This window comes from Nuphar pumila, chromosome 12 (genome assembly GCF_984573655.1).
Source record: "Nuphar pumila chromosome 12, dmNupPumi1.hap1.1, whole genome shotgun sequence".
Lineage (NCBI taxonomy): Eukaryota > Viridiplantae > Streptophyta > Magnoliopsida > Nymphaeales > Nymphaeaceae > Nuphar > Nuphar pumila.
The window spans coordinates 19,460,755-19,486,746 of NC_143260.1; the positions used below are offsets into that span (position 1 = coordinate 19,460,755).

The 25,992-nt window shown below is 34.6% G+C and overlaps 1 protein-coding gene across 4 annotated transcripts in view; it reads left to right on the forward strand.

Annotated features, from left to right (window-relative positions):
• The first annotated feature begins 11,420 nt into the window (after positions 1-11,420).
• LOC149820214 (DUF1997 family protein, putative (DUF1997)) overlaps positions 11,421-25,992 on the forward strand; it is a 114,745-nt gene continuing 100,173 nt past the window's right edge. The window contains exons 1-4 of one of the 4 annotated variants that reach the window (XM_089983869.1): positions 11,442-11,526; positions 12,135-12,241; positions 12,618-12,685; positions 12,802-13,032. In XM_089983869.1, the coding sequence (XP_089839995.1) occupies positions 12,962-13,032 (71 nt within the window). In that variant the 5' untranslated portion in view covers positions 11,442-11,526; positions 12,135-12,241; positions 12,618-12,685; positions 12,802-12,961. Of the gene's footprint in view, positions 11,650-12,134; positions 12,281-12,617; positions 12,686-12,801; positions 13,033-25,992 lie in introns of those variants that run through there. The other 3 variants (XM_089983868.1, XM_089983867.1, XM_089983866.1) reach the window with 3 other exon arrangements.

The following is a 25,992-nucleotide window of genomic DNA, read 5'->3' on the forward strand; positions in this document are numbered from 1 at the left end:
CAATAGAACCACTAGTGCATGCCTTGCTGATGGTTATTCGGGGGATCCTTGGTTCCTGAAGTGCCTGAAGGAACCAATGCTCCCCACCAAGCTGAAGGATATTTTTCCAAATAAGTCAGATACGATATGGAAATTATTTTCCTTCTTTCTGAAGGAGTTTGAATATATGCGGTTTAAGACTTTCATATTTCCTTTATTCTCGTCGTTGGCTTTCAGTCAACTAGAAAAGCTTGTATCGTAAATGCGATTACATCCCTGGTCCAATTGCATGGTTGCCGTTGGCTTTCAATTAAGTAGAAAAGCTTGTATTTTTTAAATTGAATTCTTGGCTTATGGAGATTCATGCAGTCTTGCAGTTTGGCAGCTTTTACTGTGCCGGTGAGATTCACTTATTCACTGTTGCGTTCATTGCCTTGTGATATTAACCTCCTTTTTTGTGCAAATCGTTCGACTATTAACCCGTTTGACAACACGGGTTTTCCATATATATATATATATATATATATATATATATATATATATATATATATATATATATATATATATATATATATATATATATATATATGTGAAATGATTGGTAGCTGCCCACACTAAGTGCGGAATGAATGTCCTAAATGGGTTTTTTAGCCATTGTTCATTTTATTTTGAAATTCTGACCGTACAGATGTGATCTATGTACTTGATTTTATAGGGATCAGCTCTTGAAGCGTTTGAGTTTTTATAAGGTTAAAAAAATCAACAGTCCAAAATCTTTGTAAATTTTTGAGGTTCTAAATATCATTTTTTTCATTGAAAACACATGATCCAGGTGTGGATTCCTCGTAAATCTATCATGCCCAATACATTTATAGGGTCGGATTTGCGAAAAAAACACTGAAAGGGTAGAAAAACCCATTTAGCACATATCATTTGGCACCTAACAAGTGAGCAGCTACCAATTTCTCTCTCTTTCTCTCTCTCTCTTTATATATATATGGAAAACCTGTATTGTCAAACGATTTGCATAAAAAAGGAGAATTAGCATCACAACTGCCGCTAATTCTCTGGACAGAAAATGGACTTTTAATGGCGGTTGCAACCGTTGCTAAAAATCCTTTTTACGAGAAAATGATGTTTAAGACAGTGATCCATATGCCATCAGCGGCTGATATGAGTCCGATAACAGAACAGTTGACGGCCTTTTCATCCACTGTTACAATAGATGAAGGAGCGCTGCTGATTGTGCAGACGATCCAGTGCTCTTTTTTTTGTGCAAATACATGGTTTAGTGGCGCTCTTGACTGCTGCTAAAGACTTGGGTGGAAAATAGGTCTTTAGCGGCAGTCAAGAACCACCAAATCACCCTTTCCCGTGATTTCTCCTGAAATCAGACACTGCAGGAGCATCCGATGATTGAGCATCCACTATTGCGCCCAATCGTCTCTCTCTCTCTCTCTCTCTCTCTCTATATATATATATATATATATATATATATATAGGAGAGATTGTAACATTGCATGGCCTTAACGCTGGACGATCCGGTGTTGATTTCAGACAATTAGTGGTAGTTGTGACTGCCCTAATTATCTTTGTTTCGCAAAAAAACTGTGCCACCACTGATCCGCATGTGATCAGTGGTGGATAATGGTCCGATAACAGTGGACAATTTGCTTGTCTACTGTTACGGGCTTCTCTCTCTCTCTGTATATATAGTTAATAGAATACGAGAACTAACATGTGAACTGCGATTTTCATGGTTTTTTTATTCCTTTTTCTTTAATCTAATTGTACGGATGTAATCTACATGCTTAGTTTTATAGTAACTCGCTCTTGAATCATCTGATTTTGATGCATAAACAAGATTTTTTAAAGCCTTTAAAATTAATGGCTCAATCTTAATAAATATTCATGCATTCAAAAAATATATTTTTTCATGAAAATACATGATCCAATGTTGATTCCTAGCAAATTCACAATGCCAAGCACATCCACATGGTTGGATTTGCAAAAAAAAAAATGTTGGAAATGCCCATATTTCTAGTTCTCATATTATAGTGACTATATATATATATATATATATATATATATATATATATATATATAGTAATGGGTCCATGCTAAACCACATTGGCTGATGGACTGTCAGCGCACAAAAAACACAAAAAATGTGCCAAAAACACAATTTTTGGCAAAAAGACCTTTAATGGTACACTAAAAGCCGAGCACATTTTTTAAAAAGGTTTTCAGTAGCGCACTAAAGCATTAGTAAAGGTCCAAGACCTTTAACGTAACTTTTACTGGCACTTTTAGTGCGCCAGTAAAGAGTTTTCAATGCAATCTTTTTTTGAGCTCTAACCGTCCATCATCGCCTGCAATGGACGGTCAGCTCACTTTAACTTCTATTTTGAACCAAATGGGCTTAATACGGACCCATTTCATTCTCTCTCTCTCTCTCTCTATATATATATAGAGAGAGAGAGAGAGAAATGGGTTTGTGCTAAATGGGGTTTTCTACTCTTTCAGTGTTTTTTTTTGCAGTTTCGACCCCATAAATGTGTTGGGCAAGGTCGATTTACAAGAAGTCCACACCTAGATCATGTGTTTTAGACCAAAAAAGATATTTGGAGCCTCAAAAATCTACAAAGATTTTGAACCATTGATTTTTCGAACTTTATAAAATCCCACCCATATATTAAATCGTTCAAGAGTTGATCCCTAAAAAATCAAATCTGTGTCAGAATTTAAAAACAAAACAAAAAAACCTGTTTCATTTAACATATTTCATTTAGCAAGGACCCATTACTCTCCCTCTCTTTATATATATAAACACACATACGATAATACATTTATACTAAACGTGTTTTTTGGGCTTTTTCATTATATTTTTAAATTCTAACCATACAGATGTGACCAATGTACATCATTCTACAGGGATAAGCTTTTGAAGTGTTCGATTCTGGCACATGGGCACGTTTTATAAGGTTCGAAAAATCAATGGTCCAAAATCTTTGTAAACTTTTGAGGCTCAAAATATATTTTTTCCATCGAAAACCCATGATCCAAGTGTGGATTCCTGTTTAATCGAACATGCCATCACATTTATGTGGTTGAAACTGCAAAAAAAAAAAAAAACTCATTTGGCATACTTCATTTAGCACGGATGTATTACCCTGTATATAAATATATAAAATTTACAGAACCTTTTATGTATTTACAAATACAGACACCTGAATGACTTTTCTTAGCAGCTTGGGTTAACAAACTTAATATCAACTGACCAATGAAACAGTCAAATGCTGCATAAAATTACCATTATACCCTTCCAAAAGCTTTGAAAATACCTTTTAAGAAGCTTTTTTACTGAAAATCATACCAACACGTGAAAAACCCCTTTTATCTAAATCAATGAACAATCACAAATCTTCCAATCAACCCCCAAAACTGAAAACACCACCATTCTTTCCAATCATCCCTCTTTACTTCCAACAAAGAACTAACTATTCAATCATTACCACCATATCTAATGCCAGCAACATGCCTATGTACAAACTTTATAAAAAACGTCCACCCACCGTTCCTACTCATCTCTCCCTCTTCAATTCCATGGCTTTGCCCAACAACCCTAGAGTTGGGTCACACTTAATGGGTATAAAACAAGAAATAGAAAGAGGAAAACATGTTTATTTTCTGATTTACCTTCAGTATCAAGGATTGAAGCGACGAGTCAGAGAGATGAAACCAGAAACAAGCCCTTCAATCGTAGAGTTGCTGCCTATAAATTAGGCAGCCATTATATACATATAGGATTACTGAAATATGTAATCCAGCAAAATATGTAAATTGGTATGCACCTACATTTTCAAAGGCTTTTTGCGATCTAAATGCTTGGTCTTCTTTGATTTTCTAAGGTTCTAAGTCATATGAAATGGGATTTTCTTCAACCTCGCAACTCATATACGAGGTATCCTTAAGCAAAACCTTAGAATTTGTAGATCTAAATGAGGTGGAGTTGAGTTGAGGACTGAAAGATAAAGATAATATACAAATATTTTGACTCGTATTTCTATACAAAAAATTTGCATAAGTCAACTTGGGATATGGTCAACGGGTCTCCCATTTGGATCTTCTAGGCGGATCTACAATTCTACTCAAATACGCACATAGATGCGGGTCAGACCCACGATCGGAGTCATACCGTCTATAAAATCTTGAGGATCTGTGCACACCGGCCTTGGATCGTCGTTCTTCCTCGATCATGTCATCGCAATTTTTTATGTACTAATCAAGGACTTGATTTTGCAAGTCGATGAGTTTATTTCGAAGATCCCTAGTTTTCTTTTCAAGCTTGGGCTCACTAGGACCTCTACCTCTCATTCGCCCAGCCATGGCAAAAGACTCTTATTTTTTTTTTAAAACAGCTAAATAAAAAATTTCATAACCATGTCAGATTAAGAAACTCGACAACCTTGCTCTAATATTAAAATGATGCGAAATCGATGACGAAGTCAATCCACAATCCGATATCCAAATGGATCTCCACACGCGGAAGCTTAAAGTTTTAAGAGGGGAGTCCGAATATGATTCAAACAATCAACAATTTGGGATAGAGGCACTCTGTTTCAGTAGTTGGTGCAAACACGGAAAAGATGTGCAACAAACACACCTTATCAACGAATCTAAGAACACAGAAATCGGATCTGCGTTGACTGATTTATGAATAGTTCTCTGGACCAAAAAGACTAGTCACTGGATGTCCAGCCGATATTCAGTCAGTTGACTTTGGAAGGGCTTTTGGACCCTAAAGTTTAGGAAAACTCCAAATAGGTAAGTTGTGCAAAAATATGTTATCTTTCCAACAAACTAAAAATTGTAATTTTTGGATTAATATCCTGAAATTTATGTTCAATATACGTTATTGTATTTTTAGTTCTAAACTATTCTGGATGATGAACAAGATTTTAAACATGCATAAAAAATAAGTAACTTTTTGAAATAGAAAATGATCGATTCACCAAAAACTTAAAATATGAAAGTTCTTAATCAGGATATTAGCTTTTCAAAACATCATTCGGTTTGACAAAAACAACAGAGATAACAAAGATATGCTTCAAACATTGAATGCTATCAGGAATGTAATCATGCAATCGAGGACCAAAATATCATTCAAGTAACAAGAATTGACAACTATTTTAGACCAACAACGTCACAGATTCAGGATAAGTAATAAACATAAAAGTTGGAGTTTCGAATGTTAGCTTTTCAACAAGCTAAGATTTGAAACTTTTTGTTCATTTGTTTATGAGAACAAGGCAAAATACCAGACCCCGTCAGGAAATAAAAATCACAGACAAGCATCCGGGTCACAGTTAATAGGATAACTTGTCTGAACATTTAGACACTTCATAAGGCAGATTTAGGAAAAATGTTTAACATGAAAAATGTAGGGCTGGATGTTAGATTTCCAACAAATTAGAGTTCATGATTTTATGTTCAGCCATTTGGGAGAGTAGAGCAAATTAAAAAATACTACTAGAAAGCTTGTCCATACAAATTCGACGAGACAACAACAACTGAATCTCTGAAAATGAATTCTCAAACTTAGCAATACGAATTCCAACAAGTAACTTAACAAGTAAAGATTTTGATTTCAACAAAACACCACATCAACAACTTGTAAACAAATCAACATAGTTCTGAATAATACGTTTCTAGCAAAAAATTGACAACACTCATACAATAGCAGAAAATGAATGAAACAAGTTATAGAAAGATGTATTTGTTTGCAGCCAACAAAACTAAGCCAAACTTTAGCAGCAACACTAGTTTTCTAAGTCGATATTGAGCAGTAGCAATTGACGTCTCCAACACTCAGGGTAGACACTCCAACAACAACCAAAACTTCAGGTTTTTCTCATGCACAACAACACCAAACAAGACCTTCTTTGTTGAACCAAAAACCACACATTTTTAAGCTTCTCATCCTTTTTTCCAAAACTTTTTTTTTCTTCTCAAAAGCAAACAAGACTGCTAGTCGACCTCCCCTCTTGAACTCTTAAACCCTAAAATTTACTCTTCATTGTGGAGGGGAGACCTCCCCAAGGTTGCTGCCCAAAAATAGCCACTCACAAGGCTAAATTTGAATGAGCATTAAACATTCTCTCAACAATCCTTTTGACTTCTGAGTCAAATAAAGAAATTTAAATGAGGGCTATAGTTGTCCTCCAAAAGCGGTGCCACCTAGGATTCTATTTGGGTTTGGATCTTGGGAAAGATCCAAACAACAATATTATTTGGAACTCGCAATATTTAGATAAAAAAATAAAACTATCCTTAAACCCAATACACCCTCTAGTTCCACAAAAAGATCCTACATGGCATTAAAACTATCCAGATCTGTAGAATCTGACACTTAAAAATAAAAATAAAATAAAACAAGAAAAAAATAACTAATACGGTTTCAGGCTTGACAAAATGGAATCAAAAGTAAAAATGCAATTTCAGAGAAGGTAAAAGCAAAATTCTCAGAAATTGAAATATAATAATAAAAATTGATTTTGTTTCTCTAAGATCCAATTGGACTCGGATAGTCCTGCATGTTATTGGATCTGCAAGGTATCACATCTCGGATCAGATCTGGTGAGTTGAATTTGGATCCAATTCATCTTCACTGAATGGATGATTTGGATGCTCTGCATCACTTCCTTAACAATGATAAATGGAACACATCATGGATCTTCGTATATTGGGGTGGTAACTCCACTCCATATGTTGTTGCAGCTACCTTCTCAAAAACCTTAAACAGTCCTATAAATCTAGGACTAAGATTCCCTTTTTTTCCAAACCTAAACACACTCTTGATTGGAGAAACTTGCACAAAAATAAAATCTCCAACCTTGAATATGAGCTTTTGACATCGACAATCTGCACAACTCTTCTGTCTACTCTGAGTTGTCTCTAGTCTATTGTGAATCATGTGCACCTGCTTAGTGTAGCGCTCTATCACCACTAGTGTGTTTAGAGTACGCACACCAACCTCATCCCAATATATCAGTGATCTGCACAGTCATCCATACAGCGACTCGTAGGGTGCCATGCCAATACTCGCATGGTTGCTATTATTGTAGGCAAACTTTGCCAACACAATATACTTATCCCACTCACCCTTCCAATCCAAGTTGCATGCTCTCAGCATATCCTCCAGAGTCTGAATAGTCCTCTTTGACTGACCATTTGAATGAGGATGAAAGGCCGTACTAAACTTCAACAAAGTCCCCAAAGCTTTTTGCAATTGTCCCGAGAACTTTGATGAAAAATGTGGGTCTCGATATGAGATGATCGATAGAGGTAATCCATGTAGTCACACGATCTTCTGCATAGATAAATCTGCCAGACTCTCAAAAAATTGGTTCATCCTAATCAAAAGAAAATAGCATGACTTAGTAAGTCAATCTACAATCACCCAAATTACGTCCTTACCCATGCAGGTTCTGGGTAGGCCAACAACAAAATCCATCGTGATTCATTCTCATTTTCACTGAGGGATTTTTATTTGCTGTAGTAAACCTCTAGGCCTCTGATGTTCTATCTTCACCTGTTGGCAAGTTCAACATTTCAAAATATATTCTGCTATGTCCCACTTCATTCCACTCCACCAGTAATTCTTTTGCAAGTCTTTAAATATTTTTGTACTACCACGCTGTCTGGTAAACTTGCTCTTATGCGCATCACTAAGTATGATGCAACTTTTTCAATAAAGCATTTTAAAAATATATTTTCAATAAAAATATTTGTGCAAACTGTGCATCAAATAATAAAAACCAGTTCACATTAGTGGTGGAGTCTGAGTCGATCTCAGAGAATGGAAAAAATACTTTGTATTCCATAAATAACTAAGCTACTCTTTATTGCCTTGAAAATAAAAATTAATTAACTAAATAAACAAGAGTGTGACCCTCTGCAGAGGGCTTAAACAAATAAAAATAAAGTGTCTTATTATAAACCCCAAAATTAATTGAATGAAATAAATTAAAAACAAAAGCCTAAGCTAAAAATAAGAAAAAGGCCTTCAGTGCTTTGAGCTTCTAGTTTCTTCTTTGTTGAGTTTCATTTTTCTTGTTGTTGAAGGCTCTTTGAGGACCTGAAGGGCCTTTTGAGGGGACCTCAGAGTGCTCTTTAGGGGTACTTTTGATGGCTCACTATACAATCGAATGCTTTCCTGCAAAACAAAAACATAAAACAAAACAAAGAAAAACTAGACATGAATTCAATGTTAGTTTTATCAAAAATCACAAAAAAAGACTCTAACTAACATAAAACAAATTAACTATATAAATAACCAATGAAGAAACTAGTTTATAACAAACTAATAACTAACATGTAGCACTAACTAACTTGAAACAAAACTAACTAACAAATCTTGAATCAAACCAAATCAACTAACTATAAAACAAGGAAAACGTGATCAACACTAATCTACTTGAGCATAACATAAATTAAAACAACTTTGTAATTCTAATTTAAGAAAAACGTGAACTTCAATTGACTACCACTAATAAGGATTCCAATAGCCGACTCTAATTAATTGATCGTGATAACATTAAATCCTAATCTATCTAAAAATCTAATTTTTTCTAACATATTGAAATACTTTTAACTAACTAGATTGCAAGAAATAAATTAAACTAACTATCAGTCGACATTAACAAACTAACAAATTGGTCAAAAATTCTAAACTATGTGCTTCTAAAAAAAATGCACAACCAATAAAAACGTGAACCAAAGAAGGCTAACTAATTAAAACTAAGTAAATCTGAAATAAGCTACACTAACTTTATATAAAAGACATTTAATTAAATGGGCTGAGATTAAACTAAAACATGAATCAACACTTAATCTAATGAGATTCAAAACAGTAAATTAATGACGTAAAACATGAGGAGGGATACGATTGCATGGTCGGTCACCTCAAATCATAATGGTTTTTTTATATTCGGTGGATCCACGTGAACTGGTACGTGTACCAGACCATGTTATCTTCTATGAAAAGCAAGACCAACTAAACGCACATGATCTGATTTGGTCAATGGATGAATGATTAGATCATTATGCCGATATATATAAAAACATATTAATAATGTCAGTCGGTCTGCACCGATTCACTTTAATCGGATAGCTCGGGTCGAATTTGGGGGATATGACCAGATCTATCAATGAGGATAGGTCTGGTGTGAAAATATAAGTCCTCAACATGCAGTATGTCATGCATCCACTTAAAAGAAAAAGAGAATAACGAAAACGGAAGGAAAGAATAAACACGAGAACAACTAACTATATGCTATGCTAAACACGATACATAGATAATAATTTTTTTCCTTTTTTTCTTTTTGTAATAAATAAGAACAAGCAATCTAGACTAAATGCAACAAATATATGAAGATTGAACCATTCTATAAGCCATAATGAAACATTATGCATTTATTCTATGAAATAAGCAAACACTAATCTAAATAATAAACTATTAAGAGACAGGGGAGAAGAAGAAAATTGTGCAATTTACCTCTGACAGATGGGTTGAGAGAAAGAAGATGGCTTTTCCTCGAGCTGCAAATACCTCCTCGATGAATAAATGACGAAAATACCGGTGATGAAAGGGTTTAGAAGAAGAAAGGAAGAACGAGAAAGGAACCGGTAGGAAGAGAGAGAGAAAAGAGAAAAGAGAGTGAGAGGGGACATTTTTCTCATAGGCAAAATTGTGGTTTCATGCTGAAAAAAGACTATTTATACTAAAATATTAGGTTTACATAATTTCTATAGAAGTTTGGATAGTTTTCAAAAATTCCAAAAAGGGTCTCCTCTAGAAAATGTGTTTTTCAAAAAGTAAAACTTCTAAACTAACTAAAATTAATTAATTAACTTCTAATCTAACTAAACTACAAGTTAGAGAAATCCTAAACTAAACAAGACACTGACAAATGCATGGTAAGCTTTGAAATTGATGATTTTTTGATATTTTCAATTTAAATGCGGTTTCTCGAAACTAATGCTAAAAATGAGTTTGTAATGCAATTTTTCTATGGATCATGCATAAAATAAGATGAATAAAATGTAAAAATATATCCATGATCAAATTCTCCCATGCTTATCGTTTACTAGTCTTAGAGCAAACTGGCTAACAAAAATAAATTAACTAAAAAGAACAAAAACCTAACTCACTTTCGTAGGAATCACGGTTGCATTTAGCACATGGAACAAGACCTTTAAACCCCTGGGTTACCCCAGTGGATAGGTAAGGTCTTGTGAGGGTTTGCAGTGATATTACCCACAAACATCTTTATCATGTATACATTAGATTCAAATTCAAGAAGCATTAGGCAATTGAGGGTCTTAAAAAGTACCTCTTTCCACCATGACTAAGAACTGTATCCATGACACATATTTAAATGTACTAACTTAAGAAATTTATAATTTTTTTTCTACACTAGGTACTAGAAGTTAAGTTAGCTTTGTTTGAATGATGTCTCACATTTATGATTATGTTACATTTTAATATGAAAAAGAAGAAATCCAAAATTATTCATGTTATGAATGCTATGAGAATTAATGTATCCTAATCGTAAGTGTTAAAGAATATAATAGTCAACTATGTAAATAAGAAAAAGCAAATTCATTAATGTTCATCTTGAACAAAGTACAAGTGGCAAAACCTTTGCCCACAAAGAGTTTTTTTTGCCATAGTTACAATCAAAGACTCTATCACAAATTCAAAACAAATTTGTAAAAATTTAAGTTCTTTCAAGCTTATTATGTATAATGGACATTCTCAAATGCTAGGATTTTATCCAAAGTGAACTTAATTTCCGCCTCATCAACTTACATGATAAAAAGTTTTTTCATAAAATTGTTACATCTCTTCCCGCTACTTTATATAGCTTATGTGATCGGACCCATTTAAGTCTTCACCTACGCACTAGTCACCACTTTTCAAGTTAGTCATCATGGCTATGTTACAACGATAGGTAAACGCTTGATGAGAGTTCGACTCTCAAGTTTGGCAATGTTTTCAAAAGTAGGACACAATTTTTTTAATTTGTTAAATATTAAAAACTAGAATTTTAAATTTTAATAATAAAAATACATTTTATTGAAATAATAATACAAAGTATTAAACAAATGTTAAAAATATTAAAAAAATATCTGTAAGTACGTATAGTGTCCATGTCGTCATGTCCAATAATGCTGATCGTGTCAGCAGGGACACACAAACAAAATGTCGTGTCCCTGTGACATAGCATCGTTGTAATTTGGGAAAAAATGACAAAAAATGTTTAAAAATTTAAATAAATCCTCGTCCATCTATTTTGCTTATTTTATTCCCTTTCTATTGGTTAGCATTTAGCTACAGATGGCGTAACGTTCATGGCTCGCTCCTAAAGGCGACATCTCTCTCTCTCTCTCTCGTTCGTTCAATCTGACCATCTACCGACTATCACCATCACCATTCTTCTTAGTCTTAGTGTGTGCACATGCATGGTGTGCGAAGATAAGGTATGCGGGCTGCTACCCATTTGCCATTTCTTGCGAGTTTGGTTTCTCTGAAATATTGGAATCCACAAGCTCGCCAGTTGTTGGGGTTTCTTCATTTCTAATTGGGAGACCAAACAATTAAAGGTGCTGGTTTATGCAGTTTTTGGGGTTTGAAATTGTTTCGTTGAATTTGTTGAAATTCTAACGCTTCTTATTCTTTCATTATAGAAGCTTCATTAGTTAATATTTCTTTCCCCTCTTTGTTCTCTCATTTGGACATAGATTGCAGAATATATAATTTATAAAGAGCATTGCTACTTTTGGATTGATTACTCTTCATGGTGTCAAAATTGATGAATTGGTTAGAAGAATGCAAATAGGGTGTCAAACTTTGGAAGTTCTGGCTGTCACTCTTGTTTGTTGGAATTGGAAGGGCCTCTTTAATTTGGTGGGTTTTAATGTAGTTTGTCTTGCCCCCTAAGTATCAAATTGAATTGTATTCTTTTGTTCCATTAGTTCTAGCGAAACCGTTATACTTGTCATCTTTTTTACGCTAAAATGTGCTGTAGATTGCTTTTGTTTTCCCTTTTTTTGTTTTCTATTACTTATGGCTGATTTTGTGTCAACAGGAGTGAAGGGGCTTTATCTTCCATATACAAATGCACCCAATATACGGGCTGCAATTCAGAACTCAAATGAATGTACCTTATGAATGCTACAGCTTTCCTAGCAAATGGTTCTCTCACAGCCCCTCGTTCAGTCCTTTGGAGCACCTGTAATAATAAAGTTTATAAATTTGGATTTAGTGTTGATCACCTTCTTCAAAATTAGGAAAAAAGAGTGAAGTCGGTCTTACCTTTTCTTTTCCTTTTCAAGTTGGAATTTTCTTAAAAATTTTGTAGGTTTCTTTTTTAGCTCTCTTTTTCTTTGAACAGTCTTTGGTGGCAAACTATAGAGCAGTTGTTTGAATTGCACCCACCCTTCACATATGCTTTTTAGGGTGCCCAACATGCTGCTACCTTGTTTTCTACAGGAATTTTCTGCTTGATAAAAATTCGTTTTTGGGTCTATTTTGCAATTTATTTTGTTTATCTGAAGATTTTGGGAACTAGATCTTATTTTCAGATGTTGCTTGATGTTTGTAAAAGAAGACGCTAGATTCCATCCAAGTACTATACAAGTATGGCTGATGAATTGTCTGTTTGCAAGACACTAAATTCCATCCAAGTACTTTACAAGTATGGCTGATGAATTGTCTGTTTGCTATGTTGGCTATGACCGCGCAAATTACTGTAGGAAGAAGACTAGAATCATACAAGTTTCAAAAGCAAAGTCATCCGAGCCAAGTACAAAGAAAGCTACTTTGCTAGCTAGGAAAAAGGAAAGAGTCAGTCTGTCAAATTACATTGACCAATTTGGATTATCTTATCCAATTGCTGACTTTCTCAACCATCCAATGGGGATTGAATCAATGCTGAACACTAAAGCCTTGCGAAGATTTGAGCAATTGAGTCCTAATACATACAGGTTTTCTTCCTCATCTTTTGGCTCTCTTGATGAAAAAAAGAAATCATGTTATGCTATAGGATAACTGTTGTACTACTGCATATTTCTTTTTAGCCAGGCTCTAACCTACCTTATTTTATTTGAATAGCATCATTACATAGAATTATTATGTTATTCAATTGCCTTATTGGTTGGTGTTGTGTTTCTGGTAACACTGAAAATTTAATAGATCAGTTGTTAGTTTTTGGATGCATAAATGGCCTACAAGGGGTATCTTTATCTGCATCCAATGAAAATTTTCTGTTACAATTATATTTCTCCATTGATGATTCTCATAGCTTGTGTTTCCCAAACTAGCGAAAGGATGATAGAGCCTATAAAGTAGCCACACGCATTGATGATCCCCAATAAAAAAAATGAGAACCTAAAAACCTCATAGAGAGAGAGAGAGTTGGAGAAGAATATAAACTTAAGCATCATGATTCTTTATATCTTCTTAATTTCCTTTTCAGGATGCAGCAGCTGCTACTTCAACACGAATCTCTCTCTTATCCTTTATATTTTTCTTTTTGTAAACATAATACCTGGAAATGTTGTTGCTATGCTTTACAACAATACCAGTAGACATGATCACTAGAGGTCAAATCAGGATATCATATTTGTTAAAAATTTATGGAGATAAACTAGACATTTAGAGAAGAAATCTCCAATTTACAGATATAGAAAATGATCTCCCATTGGGGAGATCCAATCTGATCAAGTTGGCCAAAAACCTGAGAAAAGTTGTGAAATTTTTGACAAAGAAAACGACAGTGCTCTGGTTTTTTATCCGAATGTCAGATGAAAAATTGATGAAAGTTTATGAAAATTGGCATGCATAAACTAGACATTTTAAGTTGAAATCTCCTTTTTACAGATTTGGAAAATGATCTCTTATTAGGAAGATATAAATGTAATAAGTTGGTCTTGGGCCTGAGCAATGCCTAAGATTGTAAACAGGCAGAGTTTCGACTTAAAATGCAAAAGAAATAGAAATACTCTATAGAAATGAATGAAATTTTACTGAGATGAACTAGACATTCAGAGGAAGAAGATCTTTTTTACAGATCTCGAAAATGATCTCCCATTAGGGAGATATAACTCTGACAAAATGGATAAAATTCTGAACCATTAAAATGACACAGAGTAACAGGGCCATGGTTTTTAACCAAATCATGTATGAAAACACCATAGAAATTGATGAATTTTGGTGTGGGAAAACTAGACTCAATGCTGGAGACATCCTTTTTTACAGATTTGAGAAATCATCTCTGTTTAAGGAGAAATCACTCAAACAAGTTGATCTAATTTTGGGACAAATTCGGACGGGGCCAAATGGCAGGGTTCGAATCCTGATTTTTTTTAGGTATCAAATCAACTCAGATTGATCTGATTTTTGGTGGAGACCCCGAAAACATATGCATGAAGATGCCATAAAATTTTCAGATAGAAATGATGCTTAATTATATGCGAACTGATGTAATAAAAAACGGACCAGAATGAAAAATATCATCTCAATATAATTGAATGGAATAAAATCTCATAGATGAATTGATCAAATGATCAAACATGAGATCTACTATTCTAGATTATAGATGATGATGAAAATGATGTAAAAATAAAATTAAACTATCTAAAATTGAAATTGAAAGCATTGGGGCATAAATTGAAATTGATTTTGCCCATAGAATGTGGAATTTGATCTATTGAAGATCAAATCCCAATTCTAAATGGCTAGAATGAAAATGCATAAAGTAAATAATAAATTGAATGGATCAAAACACAAAATGAAAATTAACATGGAACTAAGATAGATCTACATTGCTATCTTTTGAAATTACCAAGAAGTTTGAGAAAAATATCTAATCTATAAAATCGAAAATTGCAAAAAGAAAAGAAAAAATCCAAAAGAGGGAAGAAGGAGGCTTACCTTGGGCTGAAGAGAGCTTGAATCTTCCCCCAAAATGGCGTCAACTTCAAGAAGAAAGGAAGGAGAGAGAGGAAAAGAGAAGAGAAAGAGAGAATTCTTTGATTCTCTCAATTTCTCAAACTTCAACTTATGAAAGGAGAGACTCCAAGGGGTCTATTTATAGCATGGAATGGGGGTAGCTTAAGCAAAAATGAGTGACGTGACTAAAAAAAATCTCCAAAAAGGTGGTGCCAAGCCCATGTGGACATTTCCTTTTTTTCCAAATGGGTAAAAGGGAAACTTTGGCAAAACTTTGACACATGGCATCACTTTGCAAACTGATGCCCATGTGTGTTTTTTAAAGGTAAAAGGGGTTTTTAAAAGTAGTTTAAAAAACGATTTTTGTTTAATTTCAAAAATACCAAGTGGCGCCCCTTCTTTGAAAATGCATTTTTGATTTTTTATTTTAAAATCCAAATAAAAAGTGAGGTGAAATATGAGAAATAAAAAGGAGAATTTGGAAATAATTGGATTCAAAAATCCAATTTTGATTTATGAAATTCAAATTGGGCAAAAACCGGATCTAGATTGAATTTTGAGATTTTTTGCAAAATAATGATTTTTGGAATTTGAAATTCAAAGATTATTTTTGAAATTTGAGATAAAATTTTGATTTTGATTTTGAGTTTGAAATCCCCAAATTGATTTTGAATAAAAATCGGATTTTAAAATTGGATCTGGATCCATTTTGACATTTCGAAATCCAAACTGAATTTTGCACTAGATCCAGGGTGTTTTTCAAAGGATTTTTGCAAAATGATGGATTTTAATTTTAAATCCAAAGATTTATTTTGAAATTAGGATAAAAATTGAGTTTTTGAAAAAGAATCTGGATCCAAAGTTTTGAAAAAGATTGGATCTGGATCTCGATTTAAAGAAAATTGGTTCGAATTGAGAATCAAACCCTGAATATGGATTTCTGAAGAATTGAAAATATAAAAGGTCTAAATTCATTATAAAATTGGGATTTTGGATTTGGATCTTGGATCCAACTCAGAGGATGAAATTAGATCTTGGATCTAGATTATAATCCAAGAAGTGAATGCTGAATCTCAGATGTTAGATGAATCAAAGTTCAGAAATTTATTGAATTGAACTTCTGAACAACTCAGAAGGTGGATCCATACTGAAATGGATCCGAAATGGCTTAGTTGGATCCTGGATATCTGATGAGATATTCGAGGTTCAAAGAATGAATTGGACTCTGGATATAGATTTCTGAATGAATTAGATAAAAAATTCAGGTCCAGGATAAAATTAGATACCAGATTCAGCATTGAATCCAATATCTGGATTGAAATGGATCGGATCTCGGATATTGATGAGATATTAGATGAAGGAATTGATCCGAGTCCGAATCAGGACTTGTCCTAGTTCAAAAATTGTTGGAAACAATGACCCGGTTAATTTTTATTTTTTGGTCTTCACCCTGCAGGGGCAGAAACACGGTACATAACTGGTCTGAACTAATTTAAACTAGATATGATTGAAATGAACTGAATCAGAAGCCAATTATACTTAGATGAACTAATATCGAAGCTGAATCACTAGCTCAACTAGCTGGAGTCAGCTCAATTTGGACTGAATCGAGCTAAAATAAGTTGAAATGAGTTGAAATGCAGGTTCGAGTGCGCAAAAAGTGACTTTGAACTGGAACTGAGCTACTTGAACTCCTGGTGAACTTAGATCAGTCTCCTAGGGATAGGATCTGCTGGGTTTGACTGACTCAAGGACAATTTGGTTAAGATTTGAGCTAAAATGAGCTTATTTTGCCTCAAACGAGCTAAATTAGCTGCAATGGTCAGGATTCACTCCTCGCAAGCTCAGGAGAGCTAGAAATGAAAGAGATTCCAACTTCTCTGAACTTGAGATGAGTCTGGTTAAGTCTAACTGACGAAAGGTCTAAGGGTGACATAGGGGTAAAATGGTAATTTTATTGGCCGAACGGGGTAAACTGACCTCTAGACTGGAGTATACCTAGGGGTGAGACTCGACATTGCCCTGCAGAGGACTGACATCTGTGAAATGAGGGTGTCTGGAATGGACTTGGAAAATTTGGGGTCTTTACAATGACACCTAAAGATTTTAAGGAACCCAAGAAGATTTTTATGGGAATCAAGGTTAATAAAAAGAATCAAGAATAATAGAAAGGCAAAAACATAGATTTGGAAAGAAAGTCATATTTAGGAAAAACACATATCTGGAGAGAAAATCAGATTTGGGAAAAACACAGATTTGGGGAAAATCTTTTGAGAAAGAAAGATGAAAAGAAGAAGAAAGGATGAGAAGAGGAAGATTAATACTTGGAAGAGAAAATCAGATCTTGAGGGTCACAAAGACTTACCAACTTTGGTTCGGATCAATGGCTTTGATACCATGTTAGATTTAGGGTTCCTAAGATTTCTGCAGGGAGTGAAAGAAGACAACAGAGTATTGGGGTTGGATTCACACGATTCCCAAACTGGGAAAATCGTGCCTCTTTCTTTTCTTTTATAATTGAAATTGTAGTAATAAAATACATTAAAAAAATACCCCTGGTTATATATGATACAAGGGGATTTTAATAAGCGATATTTAAGACAAAAGAAAGAAATAAAAATAAACAATATAAGATAGATCGATCGAGCTCCAAATCCATCTATCCACCCGACTCATGCTAAAAACCACTACGGATGACATGGGGATTGGAGTAGCAGGAGCTTCGAAGGCGTGCTATGACAACAAAAGCGCCATTTACGTCGCCAACAACCATACATTTCATGAGAGAACAAAGTACATTAAAATGGACTCACTATGCTTTAGAGGAGTATCTTCAAGGCAACATTGATCTGCCCCTACGTTACATTGAAATATCAACTGGCAGATTTCTTCACCAAACCTCTCTCATCTCCTAGGTTCCACTTCATTCTTGGCAAACTTTCAGCCATTATACTATAAGTTTGAGGGAGATTGTTAAAATATATACTGTATATATGCAACGACCCCAACTCGTACACATGAAAAAGTGACAATTTTTTTTAAACAAGTGTGAAAACATTCCCAGAAACCCGGGGCCCTTACAGTTAAACACAACCACCACCACAAGAGATCTTATACTGATATTTCAAACCAAATCAAACCAAACTTTATTTAATAAAATGCATAGAGTCTGAGACATAAGCAAATAAAATATAAATAAAGCAAAAAAAAGAGCCATGCTATCCAAAAGAATTTGCCAAGCAATCGTGGATTCCCCTCGTGATTCATCTCAAAAGCAAGTCGCCTCACTAAGCATTTGAGGCTGCGAAAAACACAAAAATATGGGTGCTAGAATCCAAAGAATTCTGTATACGAATCTCTCTAATAAAATAAATAAGTAAAAAGAACATATACATGATTCATGTAATATTTTAGAGGGATACAATTATGATAAATTCATGATTCAATTAACTATTCATGCAATGAAGAACAATTATTAAGCATGAGGATCAATTTAATAAACAACATGGATCATAAATTAAACAATAAAGACATTTAACATGCATTAAGAAACAAACATTATGCACTCACCAATATATTACAATTAATAGAACAAGTAAATATGCATGATCTAATGTATACTAGGAATATGCATGAATAAATTATTATATTTTATTAGAGTTTTCTTTTTATATGCATGTCCCTATTAGATATACACAATTTAAGTTTCTCTTTTTTAATTATCGTTGCTCGCAGATACTTCAAATGGATAAAATCTCCGAGGTCAAGTTAGGTTTTTAGGGTAGCTTAGCAAACAATTTGTATTTTATTACTGGGTTCCAAACTTAGCCCTCGACCGAAACAGCCTTCGGAACATTAGACATCCAAATCTAATGTCGGGGACACCAGGGACATCCAAATCCACAAGTGTCACTTTCTTGGTACACCAAAACAACTGTGTCTACACATCACTCCCAGGCAAAGCGACAGATTCTTCCTAAAATCGTGGCTAGAAAAAAAACCTCAATATCGGGAGGCAACAACAATGCAAATAGAGTTTTAGTATCCTCACGGTTCCCCAAAACCGCAATGTCCAAGATTCTCATATTATAGAAGGGATCAAGGAAACGTAGATTACACTGTTCTTTAATTTTTTTTATCTTATTATTAATTCATCTCTTTTAATTTGCAATTCAAACACAAGTTCGCACATTCACGTGCGAAACTCTTCACGGGACCCCAGCCCATGGATAGAATAGTGCAATAAAAACAATAATATCACAATGCATAACATCTCAAATAAGGAGAAACACATGCTCAAGGCTCACATGACCTACAATGATCCATTTTGATCATCAATGCATTCATATGCAAAAATCATCAATAACATGCCACTATGCATTCATTTCACATGCTTTCCCGTGCACAATCATGTATCTCAATTTAGAGATGTGCATGAAACAACAATATTCATCTGCATGTTCTCAATGTTCATATGCATGAATTCACATATTCATGCCAAATGCATGCTTTCATTCATGAATCATTTCAATTAAACATGTGAACACTCACGCAATTATTTAGATGCAAAAACATATTAATTTTATGTATGCACATGCACATGAAAGCAACCTTGCATTAATACTTTGATTCAACATAACATATCAAGTCCAAGCATGTGAACTTTTCAGTCTTTTGCATGCTTAAGGCTAAATCTAATGTAAATAACAAATTCTGGAAATTAATGCATAACTAAATTCTGTTCCAGATTTGCATAGGCACATAACCAAGTCTAATTCAAGTAACAGATCTGGAAATTTTGTGTGCTTAATTAGATCTCCAAGAACGTAATGCAACAAATTCACTATGCCCAAACCGGACCCTTACATCCACATAGTCTGATTCATGGTCATTTTTTTTTAAAACTGTTACATGTACAAATAAAAAATTTACATTCTCTGTGTGAGAAAGTTCCATATTTCGAATCCAATGCAAAGCCCAAGTTCATCATTTTTTTTTTTCAAACACATGACAACTTATATATGTGTCTTCTTTTTTTTTTCAAAAGAAAACACCTACCCAGCCAATCAGCTGGGCCAGTTGGAGTCTATCAGCACCTGGTAAGTGCTGCCAGACCTGCCCTTGCCCAGTCGACCGGCTGGGCCTGGCAGAGACTGGTCTTGCCCAATCGAGCACAACTCGGCTAGGCTGCCAGTCAGTCCAGCGATAAAAAAAAGAATATAATAAGCGTGCTGAAAAACAAATTTAGCATTCACATGTGCCAAAAAATTACAGATTTATATGGCACGTATGCATGCCTATTCAGATTCATCCCTGTATGCATACATATACACCGATTCACAGTCATGCTGTTAAAATGTAAAACTGTACATATATGTATATATAATAATATTATATTATTATATATATAAATACATTTTTAATTTCTTTCTTTTCTGTATTTTTTTTCCTTTATTTTTATTTTTTGTCTTTATGTCATCTAGTTCAGTTTGAACTAGAATGACTGTTGCTAGTCAAGTCCTGTCCAGACTTGACTAGCAATAGAGCTGTTGGACTGACACAGTCCAACAGCTCTTAATAGAGCTGTTGGACTGACACATTCCAACAGCTCTAAATAGAGCTGTTGGACTGTGCCCAACAGCTCTATTGAGTCCTCTTTCAGCTGTGTATATAAAGGGGTGCAGCCCCTCTTGTATTTCACTCCAATGCTTCTTAAGCAATTGGTTTTTCATATCAATAAAGAATACATTTTTATTTTTATTTTGTTTCCAGTTATACCCTTTTTAAGGGTTATGCTTTAGTGTCATTCTTGACACTTGCTCTTGTTAATCAAAGCTCGTGTTTCGAAGATCCCCATTTCATTTCATGGTATCAAAGCCGCGGAAGTACTAAATCTTGAGGAAAAGCTGCCTCGGTTTCCGTGCCCGTTTGCAAAAGTGTTCGCCACTTGAAGAGAAGTGTTTTATCACTTCATTGGAGAAGATTTCACATCTTGTTGTATTGTTTTTTTTTTTTTTCTTTCTTTCTCATTTTCCTTCTTGTTTCTCTTCTATCCCTATTCTTTCTCTCCTTGTAATCGATGGATGACAATGATAAAGTCACCATCATGCCTATGAAACTAAGCGATACGAACTATGTAACATGGGCTTCAATCATGAAGCACCATATATGGGGAAAAGGCTTATGGGGGATTGTGGATGGTTCCGATTCGGAACCTAAGCTATCTCTTACTAAAAAGGAGGGAGATAAAGACGTCCCTCTATCGGAAGAAGAGAAAATCAAGGCTATTGCCTCATACGAGAAGAAATGGAAAGAATGGAGAATATCTCATGCGAAGATAATGTCATGGCTTATCAATAGCGTTGACATTAAAAAATGCTCAAGTCTTGCCAAATTTGATCATGCCGATAAGGCATGGGAATACCTTAAGAATATGTATTCCCTTAAAGATATTGCACACGTGTGCAACCTCCAAGAAAAAGTTCGAATGATGACACAAGGAGACAAAACTATTCGTGAATATTACAATGGGTTGTTCGAACTTTGGGAAAAACTTTCCCTTTTAGAACCAAAGTGGCATTGTGCCGAAGACATCGAGCTTCGTCAGAAACAACTCGATGTTGAACATTTTTACCAGTTTATCACTGGATTAAGGCCGGAATTTGAAACCACTAAATCGGCCCTACTTCACCGGGGAAAAATTCCTTCTATTGTGGAAACTATTGAAGAGTTAACAATGGAAGAAAATCGTCTCCGGAAAGGTTCTTTAAAAATTGAAGATGATTCCGTTTTAGCCGTGTCTAGACCAGGGAATCATGTTCGATCATATAGGCCTCCTCACTTTAACCGACAAAATGGTGACTATGATAAGAAGAAAGTTATTTGTCATCACTGTCATGAACCGGGACACTACAGGCCACAATGTCCCAAACTTAAGGAGCTGAGAGAAAAAAGAGCTGCAATTGCTGGATCGGAGCCTAAAGATCAGGATGCACCAGTTTCCCTGGCCCAACTAATGGAGATCCTTCAGCCTCTCATCAAAGGTGCCTCTTCCTCATCTGAAGCTTCAACCGGCGCAGCAGCCTCATCTTTTTCTGATTTAGGTAAAATTTCTTGGCTTCTTGACTCCGGTGCATCTTTTCATATGACCCCAAATAATCAAAGTCTATCCAAATGTGTTAAAAATAAAACAAGTGTGTCAAAGGTCTTTACTGCTGATGGGACTTCTCTTGAAATAGAAGGAATAGGAAATTTTGAAAAAATTTATAAAACAAAAAATTTTTTTATTCTAGAAATTAGACATGTTCCCAAATTAAATTTAAATCTTTTATCTGTATCTCAAATTTCTGATTATGGGTGTAATATTTCTTTTTCTTCTCATGGTTGTTGGGTACAGGATCGCCAGTCAGGCAAGCTGATTGGGGAAGGCCATAGAGAAGGAGGACTCTATTACATGGATTTTTTGGAAATGCCAAAGAAAGTTTTTTGTTATAATATTAAAAAAATAGAGTTGGAACTGTGGCATAAGAGACTTGGTCACCCACATATAGCCAAAATCCAACATTTTCCAAATCTAGGGAAATTTTGTAACTCTGAATCATTTGATTGTAAAGATTGTATTCTCGGCAAAATGAAAAGATTACCATTTCAGAACAGAACCTTTTTCTCTTCAAGACCACTTGAATTAATACACTCGGATGTTTGGGGTCCTGCACCAGTAATTTCTAAAGGAGGATTTGTTTACTATGTTATTTTTGTCGATGATTTCTCCCGACATACGTGGATGTACTTTCTCAAACATAAGTCTGAAGTATTTTCATACTTTCAAACTTTTCATAATATGGTTAAAAACAAATTTCAAAATGATATTACTATTTTTCGCACAGATTCAGGGGGAGAGTTTTTATCCACAGATTTTCAAAATTATCTTAAATTGCATGGCATCACACATCAAAGATCTTGTCCTTATACACCTCAACAAAATGGACTGGCAGAACGAAAACATCGTCATATTATAGAAACCACTAGAACTTTATTAATAGCAAATCAAGTCCCTAAAGACTTTTGGGCAGAAGCTGCCTTAACTGCCACCTATCTCATTAATAGGATGCCATTTTCTTCGTTACAAAATATCACTCCCATTGAAAAACTTATGAACATTTCTCCAGACTACTCTAGATTAAGAATATTTGGGTGCAAATGTTTCATATTTACTGACAAAAATGATAAACTTTCCCCTCGTGCGATTCCCTGTGCCTTTTTAGGATATGCTGAAAACCAGAAAGGTTATAGATGTTTTGACTTCAAAAATAATAAACTATATGTGTCTAGAAATGTTTTCTTTCTTGAAAAGGAGAGCTTCTTTGATTTTAGAAAATTAAAAGACGTCACTGAGTACTCCTTTTTGCTAGATCTAACATCAACATCTGATGAATATGACCTTGATTGTAACTTTGATGATGATCCAAGAATTATTGATCTTAATGTTGAAAATGAAGAAGTTCATAGAGATACTAGTATTCAATATTCCAGGCGACAAGAGTCTAATACTCCATGTGCACTTGAGAAATATTCTAACATTCCAACTAGACAATCATCCCGAATCTCGAGGCCTCCAGAAAAGTTTGTATCATACGAGTCTTTCTCACCCACATATAGGGCAGTTATTGCATTAATTCACTCATATGAAGAACCATCCACATATTTTCAAGCAAAAAATGATATCAAATGGATAGAAGCCATGAAAGTTGAATTAGATGCACTTGAAAAGGCTTCTACATGGAATATTCAAGATCTTCCTCCAGGGAAGAAAACTATAGGATGTCGATGGGTTTATAAAATTAAAACCAAGAGTGATGGTACTCTTGAAAGATATAAAGCCCGTTTAGTAGCCAAAGGTTATGCCCAAGAATATGGGATTGATTATGAAGAAACCTTTGCTCCAGTGGCTCGTATGACTACTGTCCGAACCTTAATTGCCTTAGCTTCTATAAAAAAATGGTCTATTTTTCAAATGGATGTCAAAAATGCTTTTTTAAATGGAAAGCTAGTTGAAGAAGTATATATGGAACCCCCTCCTGGTCTAAGTATTCCTAAGGGTAAAGTCCTTCGCTTAGAAAAAGCTCTTTATGGACTTAAACAAGCACCAAAAGCTTGGTATGATAGGTTTAGTCGTGTTATGATTGATATTGGTTTTCAATTCTGTTTAACTGACACTGCTTTGTTTATTAAGAATTCTGATGCATGAATCATTGTGCTTCTTCTTTATGTGGATGATATGATCATCACCGGAAGCGATAAACAGGGAGTTGAAACAATCAAAACACTTCTTAAATCTCATTTTGAAATGACTGATTTGGGCTTGTTGAGATATTTTTTAGGCATTGAAGTTGCTTATTCTCCTAGAGGATATTTATTATCTCAGACTAAATTTGCTTTTGATATTGTTTTCAGGTCTGGTATTACTGATGATAAGAAAGTTGACACTCCAGAAGTTGTTAATGTTAAAATGAAGATTGATGATGGAGAACTTCTTGCAGACCCTACTCCTTACAGACAGCTTGTCGAGGCACTTTCCTATCTATCCATTACCAGACCAGATATAGCACATGCTGTTCATACAGCAAGTCAATTTCAACATGCTCCTACTTCTGTTCATATGGGAGCAGTCATGCGTATTATCAGATACATCAAATCCTCTCTTTCACGAGGACTTTTCTTATCTTCCTCCTCTTCTCTTGATTTAATTGCATATACTGATGCTGATTGGGGAGGTGATCCCAATAACAGACACTCAACCACTGGCTTTTGTGTCTTTTTAGGGGAATCATTAATCTCGTGGAGGTGTAAAAAGCAGCAGAAGGTATCTCTCTCATCCACCGAAGCTGAATACAGAGCCATGACAACCACGACCATGGAAGTAGTTTGGCTCCGACGACTGCTTGCTGACATGGGAGTTGAAGCAACAAAGGCTTCACAAATGTGTTGTGACAACAAAAGTGCGATCTACATTGCCAGTAACAGAATATTCCACGAACGCACCAAATACATCGAAATGGATTGTCACTACGTCAGAGAGGAATATCTACACAGGATAATTGATCTGCCATATGTCACTTCAGAATATCAGTTAGCAGACCTCTTTACAAAGCCTCTCGCTGCTCCCCGATTTCACTTTCTCTTAGACAAACTTTCGCTCATTGTACCGTAAGTTTGAGGGGGAGTGTTAAAATGTAAAACTGTACATATATGTATATATAATAATATTATATTATTATATATATAAATACATTTTTAATTTCTTTCTTTTCTGTATTTTTTTTCCTTTATTTTTATTTTTTGTCTTTATGTCATCTAGTTCAGTTTGAACTAGAATGACTGTTGCTAGTCAAGTCCTGTCCAGACTTGACTAGCAATAGAGCTGTTGGACTGACACAGTCCAACAGCTCTTAATAGAGCTGTTGGACTGACACATTCCAACAGCTCTAAATAGAGCTGTTGGACTGTGCCCAACAGCTCTATTGAGTCCTCTTTCAGCTGTGTATATAAAGGGGTGCAGCCCCTCTTGTATTTCACTCCAATGCTTCTTAAGCAATTGGTTTTTCATATCAATAAAGAATACATTTTTTTTTTTATTTTGTTTCCAGTTATACCCTTTTTAAGGGTTATGCTTTAGTGTCATTCTTGACACTTGCTCTTGTTAATCAAAGCTCGTGTTTCGAAGATCCCCATTTCATTTCACATGCATTGCAAGCTTTCATTAGGTGTGCATACTTGTGCATATGCATATGTATACACTTTGCATTCATGCATATGCAGGTTCGTATGTATATGTAGATTCATAAATATATATATATATATATATATATATATATATATATATATATATATAAAATCAGGTATACATATACTCACGAATTCATACCTCAAATATGCATGCACAAGCAAGGTTACATTCATGTATGCTCAGATTCATAAACCAACAAACATGTTTA